Source organism: Morone saxatilis, unplaced genomic scaffold (genome assembly GCF_004916995.1).
Source record: "Morone saxatilis isolate NCDOM2014 unplaced genomic scaffold, NCSU_SB_2.0 Contig4, whole genome shotgun sequence".
NCBI classification, from domain to species: Eukaryota; Metazoa; Chordata; class Actinopteri; family Moronidae; genus Morone; species Morone saxatilis.
In genome coordinates, this window is record NW_023339984.1 from 16,421,270 (window position 1) to 16,430,484 (window position 9,215).

General features: G+C 38.0%; 2 protein-coding genes across 2 annotated transcripts in view; one reads left to right on the top strand and one right to left on the bottom strand.

Annotated features, from left to right (window-relative positions):
• zgc:77880 (zf-DHHC domain-containing protein) overlaps window positions 1-395 on the bottom strand; it is a 6,526-nt gene extending 6,131 nt beyond the window's left edge. Inside the window, exon 1 of the mRNA XM_035675205.1 lies at window positions 262-395. Coding sequence (XP_035531098.1) covers window positions 262-386 — 125 coding nt within the window. The 5' untranslated portion in view covers window positions 387-395. The remainder of the gene's footprint in view (window positions 1-261) is intronic.
• Window positions 396-1,550: 1,155 nt separating this feature from the next.
• The window catches only part of stk26 (serine/threonine protein kinase 26), a gene marked incomplete in the record, with an annotated part of 29,872 nt that continues 22,207 nt past the window's right edge, over window positions 1,551-9,215 (top strand). The window contains 1 exon segment of the mRNA XM_035675202.1: window positions 1,551-1,949. Coding sequence (XP_035531095.1) covers window positions 1,929-1,949 — 21 coding nt within the window.

Here is a 9,215-nt window from a genome sequence, read left to right on the forward strand (position 1 = left end):
AACAAACAAACAAACAAACAGCTGACTGACTGAACACACACTATCCGGTATCCTCAAAAACAAACATCACTCTTAAACAACATGTAAATAATGTCCTGTCAGAGAACAAACAACAACACACGCTCAGAAATCGCTCCGGAGGTAGAAAACAAAACCGTGAGGTCGCTGTCAGAAATGAATGGAGCCCGCAGCAGAGGAGCGGGGCGCCATGTCGGGTGTTTTTCTACCGGTTTAAAGGACATAAAGACACGAAGCACCGACCTGTCCGAGTAGGCGGGGAGGAGCACATACTGTACGACCACGTAGTCCGCGTAAAACACGCTGAAATAAGTTAAAATCAGACAGATAACACCGCAGGGGTCTCGCCTACAGCGCAGCGACGCCATCTTCTGCCGGGCTCCCCCCCCGCCCCCCGGCTTCCGGGTTACGTCACGGTTGGAACGCGACGCTGCCTTCCAGAACTGTTGGAAAAACAGCTCTTAAAGGGCCAGTGCGCCCACATAAATATAAACATTTAGGTTTATTGGGATTATTGCATTTGGTTTTGTTTGATTGTAGGAGTATTTATTATCTGTGTGTGCCTCTTGTGTTGGATTATTATCGAATTATTGTTGTTATTATTTCAGAGCATTATTTCTCACTAGATAGATCTGTTTAATTTTAAGAAACAACCAAATAAAATAGCTATTTTTGTCTGGTTTAAGCATTGTAAAAATACATTTGATTGTGTTTGATTGTAGAATAATTTATCCTCTGTTTGTGCCTCTTGTGTTGGATTATTACCACGTTTGAGTCGAATTATTGTTGTTATTATTTCATAGCATTATTTCTCACTAGATAGATCTATTTATTTTAAAAACAACCAAATAAAATAGCTATTTTTGTCTGGTTTAGGCATTGTGAAATTACATTTGATTGTGTTTTTTATAATGTCCATATAATGTCCATATAGTGACTTATAATTTGACTTTGTTGCCCCATACTGAGTTTATATTGATTTTATAGTGTTAAGATGAGCCTATAATAACATATAGTGACTTATAATGTAACTCTGGCACTTTATATTGAGTCTATAGTTGTATTGTGTTTAAATTTATTATAATAATAATAATAATAATATATAGATATATTAAAATCCGGATCAGAACCAGAAATACTTTATTGATCCCTGAGGGGTAAAATTGTTCATTACAGTTGCTCAAACAACATTAAAGAATAATAATAATACAGTTTATTTATAGAGCATTTTTCAAGGAACTCAAAGACACACATATTATAATAATGATATAGGACGTTAGAATCATGTATTATATTACAATATCTAACACAATATATGTAGAAAATAGAAAACATACATGGGTATATACATATAAAAAGTATAAAAACAGAATAATATGAGTGTGATATATGTATACAAATAGACAGACACACTCCCAGCAGTCAGACACAAGGTGGCAGCAGACATCCTCATGCGTAAAAGCTGACATTTACGCACTCTCTCGCTCCTCCCTTGAAGTAGGCAGCGACCAGCTCGTCATCCTCCTCGTTTGCTCAACACTTTTTGTTGCTGCAGACTCTCACAGGACGTGTATCTATATATATGTGTGTGTATGTGTGTATGAGAGAGAGAGAGTGAGAGAGAGAGTGAGAGTGTGTGTTTGTAGTTTCTTCATTTCTTTCTCTGCTGCTTCACAAACTGCCCTCTGGTTTTATTCCTTCCATCGGATACACACACACACACACACACATAAATATATTCCTCCTTCACTCATACTCGGAAGTTAAAAAAGAAGAAAGAAAGCTGTTGGTTTGTACTTGGAGGGACTTTTCTTTTTGGAGGAACGCATACAAAAAGAAAGAAAGCAAGAAGAAGGAGAGAGACAGACAAACCTGGAGGAGGAAAAGGGCGTTCATACTTCGAAGTAACCATGGAAGTTCCTGGTATGCAGGTAAGCTGGAAGGTGGACGCGGATGGCACATTTGAAGGGCTTTTAAGACGTCGTTGCGCGCAAACTAAACCAGTTTATCAACAGTGCAAGGGGAGAGGGGCATTGTGCAACTGCAGGCCGTTTCCTATATGTTTTACAGTAATTAGGTGTTGTTTGTGTGATATAAGAGTGTGTGTGTGTAACCTACAGGACTCTTGATTCAAAATGAACCGTCTTCCACACCCAGCGTGGAAGAAAAGTCTCTATGATGTTCTTTAAAGCTCATTTTGTTGTTTTAAAGTGAGCTTTAATAGTTGTTTGTGGCACTCTTTGAGTTTATATTTGACTTCTGATACAATAATGAGACTTTATACCCCACATTGAGGTTATAGTGGTGTAAATATCTCTTAAGATATCTCTCTAGTATTCTTATAGTGTGATTTTTTTCCTACTTTATACCGAGTTTAAATGGGTTTTTATGATGTTTGAATCTCTTAAAATATCTTATGTAATGTTTCTATGGTGACTTGTGTTTTTGGGCCTCCATACTGACTTTATGGTGTTTATTTCTCATATAATGTCCATATAGTGACTTATACATTGACTTTGTTGCCCCATACTGAGTTTATAGTGAGCTTATGGTGTTAAGATGAGCCTATAATATTTGTATAGTGACTTATAATGTGACTGTGGTACTTTATATTGAGTCTATAGTGATTGTATTGTGTTTAAATCTCTTAAAATAACCTTATAATAATGACAGTAGTGACTTCTACTGTGTTGTTTCTACTCCATACTGACTTTATATGGACTTTATAGTGTTTATTTCTCTTAATATGCCTGTATAATATTCCTTTAGTGACTTTTGAGCTACATACTGGGTTTATAGTGATTATAAGTTGTTTTATCTCTTATAATAATCACATAATAATGACTGATAATGTCATTTAGCTGCTCCAAACTGAGCTTATTGTGACAATATGATGTTTACACCTATCAAGGTGTTCCCTATAGTGACTTCTGTTGTGTTGTTGGTACTCCAAACTGACCTTATTGGGCCTTTATGGTGTTTATTTCTCTTAATATGTATGTTTAATACTCATATAGTGACTTATAAGTTGACCTTACTGGGTATATTGAGTTTATCGTGATATTATGATGTTTACATCTATTAACATGTCCCCATACTACTCTTACAATGACTTATATTGTGAATTTCCGACTCTATATTGAGTCTATTGTAATTTTATGGTGTTTAAATCTCTAAAACTCTCTATAATCTTTCTATAGTGACTTCTGTTGTGTTATTGGCACTCAAAATTGAATTTATAGTGAGCTTCAGATGTTTATATCTCCTGTAATATTCATATAGTGATGTTGAAACTCCTATAGCTTTATATTTACTTATTATTTGTCATCATACTGGCATTAGTGACATTTTGGCACTTAATGGTCCCTGTTATATTCCTAAAAAATGACCCTAAAAATTTTTGTGCGATTACATCACTGTTATTGTAATGCCATATTCTCACAGTGACTCATTGTGTCAGAGCTTGTTTAAAATGTATTTATAGCTCACTATCTGTATCTACTTTATGGGTTATAAAAGAGCTGCATCATAAGGAGGAGCTAGGTGTGTCTGTGCCCCTGTGATACTCCTTTACTAACCTATATTGTGTCTCCTCAACAGTGACTTTTAACAATTTAACACATTTTTATTTTACATTTTGTTCCCTATATGTGGTTTTAACATTAGATTTGTATTAGAACCCATCAAACGTTGTTGTCGATTGCTGAAGGTGAATCAGTAGATCGACCGTGTTCTTGCCGCCTAAACAAGGTGTGTAGGGTGAGTTATAAGCCTCCGTTCGGCCTCCTGTTAGGCCGGCTCTCAGGTGTGTCTACCTGTGGGACTGGCTGCCTGGCAGTCAGCTCACTCGCTCTGCCTGCTCTGTTCGGCCCAGGTGGGCGGGGCGGAAGTGGTGTCGAAGGCCAGGTTGAGTCAACACACACCTGACACCCGGCAGCTGCTGCGGCTGCTACTGCTGCTGCTGCTGCTGCTGCTGCTGCTACAGGGCAGACAGAAATATGTGTTGTACCTGCGAAGGAAAAGACTGATGATGGATGGTGGGATGTAATGTTTGCAATGCTGAATGCTGATTGATCGGCCACGTTTACAGAAGGTTTATTGCAGTTTTAACAGTTGATTATTTGTCGTTTTATGCAAAAATAATGGCTACTAGTTGGATTTTTTTATTTTTATTTGACTGTTGGTCTGTTTGCTCTGTGGTAATTTAAAGCTCCTATTTTCAGATCAAAAAGAGTTTAAAATGACTACAGAAGTCATACAAACCCACAGAGAATTATCACCTAACTTAGCATTTTCCCCAGAGTAAGGCAATATTGTGATGCTGTAACAGTATTTATTTTTATCTGATTGCAGATACAATCTTTTTTTGAAATGTGCTGCTTTGGCTCCGCCTCTCTCTTGTCTGTAGTCACCAATTGGTTACATGTTATGAGTAATATTTTTCTTAAAATACAGTTTAAAGGTTCAGTCTTCTTCAGTGTTTTAATTAAATATAATTATGCTACAAGTAGTCCTGTATTCAGCCTCTTAAAGAAGTAAAAGCACAAAAAATTTAAAGTAGCATAAAATGTAAATACACAAGCAAGTACGTCAAAATTGTTCTTGATTTTTAATTTTTACTGTATATATTGGTTCCAAATAATGGTTGGTTTCGGTTTTCTTGATTAGATGTTGAACATAGTGGAGCATTTTGCTGCTACAGAGTCAGATATTTTTCTCAGAAGAGTAAAACAAAGCTAAAAGAAGAGCAGAATTTGCACTTTCATTAATCAGATGCCCAGAAATACGACTCCAAATCCTGACGTTACTGCATGTCTGATAGGCGCAGTATTAAAAGCAACTGTACACTAAGATGTCCATCATGTTATTGTTTTGTTTACATTTTTGTACACTGGTACTGGTACACTTGTATATTTTGGATTCCTATCTAGTTACGTCATGTCTGTGACTCGTATTGTTTTGGGCATTTTATTGAACCTCCAAGAGAGATTTAAAGGTTCCTGTGGCCTCGAGAAGTTACATACATGTACTCTGGACCTTTGAATTGCCATGACCCCATGCTGCTGTTGTGAAAGCCCATTACTTCAGAAAATGTTTTATAAAGTCTGACCACTATCAGACGGCTGATGTTTTTGTGGGTTTCAGCCTCATCACACAGGCCGTTCACTGGTTTTCACATCCCTTTCGAGAGAAACATTACACAAAGCTAGTCTCGACACTGTGTCATTATTACACAAGTTTCCCAGCTGACTCTTCTATTTACACTGGTTTTAATATTCCAAGGTAACATTTGCTGCCTCAGGTACGTCTTTGTATCAACTCTTTCCCACAGCGAATTTTAATGGAGGCGGCCCACCTAGTCTGAAATACAGACCACCTCCGCTAGTGTCAGAAGAATTTATACATTTTCATAATGAAAATGAAACATTACACAGGGAAAGCCACGTGTTTAATGAGTATTGCAGTTGTTTAGACTTCTAGTAACTACTTTGATCACGAGATTCGTAACTCCGGACATGAGAGCGATTTTATATTTAATCAGAGCAGTGTGTTGCAATTAAAAAGTACAATTTATGACATTACACAAGTAAACATAACGTGAAGATTAAACTAAAGGAAAGGCTCTGTGATTAAGGGATTACGTGTAATGTAAGGATTTGTTTGCAACCCCAGAAAAATGTATTAAAAGTCCTTATTCAGTCAAAATTACTGCTCATCTTCTTGTACTCTGCAATTGAAGCTAGCTAGCAGGTAGTTTTCACTTACTGTCACGAGTCAGGCTAAACACTAAAGATTAAGGGCTTGTAACGTTAGCTGATTCCTAGCTAACTGTTAGAAGACGACGTAGTAATGCAACACAACAGACGGCCTTTCAGTAACTATTATACTGCAGCCTTGAGCTCGCAGAATGGGGATAAAACCACATGTAGCGTTTTTCCACCAGATTAGCTCTGGTTCTTGAGCCGGTTTTGTTCAAGATGCTCGGAACCTCGGTGCTAACTAGCGAACCAGCCCACGACTCGAACCGTTGTGTTGCACAATGCAGAACAACCTGTTGAATATGAAATGCTCCGTATGGTTCCCAAATAACCTGCTATTCTACGGTTCTAGGTGGGAACCGACTTTCTGGATTCCTAACCAATTTATTTTTGGTCGAAATGCTCCGAAATTGGTTCAAAACTAAACTGTCTAAACCAGAACAGAGCTGGTTCCCTGTTGGTGAAAAAGACATGAGAGTAACGTTTTGAGGCCATGATTAATGGCTGCTAACTCACGTTGGTGACACCCAGACTTTTCCTGTTGCTGCATGAGGTTGACATTTGTGGTTTTGAATAAAAATGACTCAAGTATGTCAAGTATAGGATGGATTGCCATGAAATTTGGTACCACAATTCTTGTTGATCCTAGGATGATCCCTTCTATATTCATCTAGTTCTATCATCAGATGTACATTTATTTAATTTATTTATCCAAAAACCTGAAAAACTAATGTCTATCAGCCTCTAGCATTTTCATTGTGAGCATATTAGCATGGCTGATGTTAGCAATTAGTTTAAAGCTCTGTCTAAGTACAGCCTAACAGCGCCTGGAGGGCTTGACTGTAGACTCTTTAGTTTTGTTTCTGACATTTTACAGACAATGTGACAGATTCAACCATAAAAATAACCGTTACTTGCAGCCCTATAGGCATCTGTGTCTCTTTTTTTACTGTTTATAACTTTATGCCTCTTCAGTATATGACGACACCACAAACAGAAACAGTTATATCCTTATAATAAAAAGATGATGTGATGGATAGTATGACGCTATGAAAGCACAAAAGCACGTTTGATGACTCGGTTATTATACTTATAGCTTATATGATGCAGTTTGAACAGACTTTTATTGTTTGATTGATAATAATGTGGTGATCGTTTATGGGAAGCCCTGACGATGACCAAACATGGTCAAGCACACGGGAACACATTTTTATTGATGCTTATCGTCTTGTTGCTGGATTTGGTTTTACTGTCTTGGGTGTCAGTGGAGAGTTTTAGCGTCCTGTAATTTGTTTGCTATTTTAGGTTCGCTATTTCCTCTCGATCAGCCAATCAAGTTTTGACAAACAGTACAATTACCTTTTTATTAGTTGGATATCTGCCCAAAACTGTCAAAATGATAAGCTTGAATTGTTGATCTGATATGAACGAAAGGTTAACTGACGTGAGAAGTTGTGTCGCTATGTTTTTTTGTTCTGATTCACAGTTGTGCTGTGGTCTTAGCTTCTTCCTCCTTTAACTCTGGCCAGTCATGAAGTTACATCAGTCGGTGACAGTCGGCTAAAAATGAGAGGCTGCTACCTTGTTTTTCACATTCGCAATTCATTTTCATTCCCAAATGCAGCAAAATACTGGAGGCTGTTGACAAGGACAGTAAATGTCCTTGTTTTGGACTGGATATGTTGGTATTTGCACTTGATCTTTGGCTATTGGTCTCACCAAATATTCTAGTTGGCCTCGACTGAGTCCAGCAACTTAGTTGTAAAGACGAGACATACCATGTAGTGGGATAATATGGCAAAAGTTCAGACATGAAATATTGGATAAAGGCAGATTTAGGGCAAAGTTTCATATCTGTGTCGGCCAGAAAGAGAGAAAAGGGGAATTCAAACTAACTGCTTCACCTTGCTGAAGTCTTTTTGAGCAACACGATTCCCTAAGGGATTCGGAGATTACGAGTTGACCTCTGACTCCTCTTGATGAAGGAAAAACATAGAAGAGAGGACTTCCTGTTTCTCTGGTTAACTCTATACTGTAACTCCTGCGGGAGGTGGGGGGGGGGGGGTCAGCTCCTTAAAACTTACAACTTTCCCGCACTTGTGTTGAACCTCCTCGTAAATCAGTCTGATGTTAACAGGCAACGAAGGTACAGGTCGTCTCCAACGTGGCAGACATTGTGGGGAAGCCATCTGCAGGCGTGTCGACAGAGATGTCCTCGATCAAACACAAGGGAGTGTCCTTTTCTTCTCTTTGTAATTTTTTTAACTGCTGCACCTTTTTGTCAGACTCCTCACAGTCAGGCATCCCGTCATGACATAATCACAGGCTCCACCGGACTGAAACTTGAAAGAGGTTTCTATGTGTTTGTGTGTTTCTGGGTGAGAAATGATCAGGAGCCGCCAGCCAGAGTTTTGGCTGTTAGTGTGTGAGTCACTTATTCTGTGGTCTGAGCCAGACCAAGTTTTTTTGCTCTCCTCTGTTCTTGTATTCGGGTTGTTTACATTTACATTTTCTTCTCAAACTGAAGTCACATGGCCTCACAGATGGCTCCTGTATTGGACGGAGCTTTAGTGACGCATCTATCAGGTCAGATTGGTTGAGTTGTGAGTCACTGATGACGTGATTGCAGTCATAAACATCGTCAAAGACACCAAATATCCAAAGAAAATTGCTAAATTACAAGATTAGAAGACACTAAAGTGGTAATTTAGTTTTGGTTAAAAATACAGCTGAAACAATTAGTCAATTAATCTTGTTAGTCGATCAAAAGTAAGTTCATCAGCAACTATTTAGATCTTTAATTAGTCACTTTTCAAACAAAACTACCACCTAGTTACCTAGTTTTAGCTTCTTTGTTGTAAGAATTAGTTGTCTTCTTATTTATTGATAGTAAATCAATAATTTGGGGGTTTTTTTTGGACTGTTGATCAAGTGAAACAATCTATTTGAACTTATTTGCTATATTATAGTATGATATAATAAGTGGCAGATCAATTGATAATGAAAATACTTTATGATGGCAGCCCTGGTTTATGCTCAAGTCTTACTTTAGTTAAGTGTTATTTGTATTGCGCCAAATCATAACACAAGTTATGACACTTTCCATATAGAGCAGGTCTAAACTCGTCCTCCTTCTGAAATTATTTACAGAGGAGATGAGGAATGTGGAGAGAGGTGTCTGCCTCTTAAGCCTAAGTGGGAGTTTACTGACTGCTATGGAGGTAGTTTAACTCTCATGTGCAGGGCTCCAGGGTGCGACCATGTCGGTCAGGCAAATTTTACCTATCTATATATACAGTCAAAGCAGCCGGGCAGGTACGTGGCAGAGGATGAGCTGGAAGAAAGGTTTCTAATGGACTCACTGAGTCACAAGGTAGCCACACCCTAAATAACACCGGCTTTATGGTCTATTTTACTTTAAATTGGACCATAATTTAC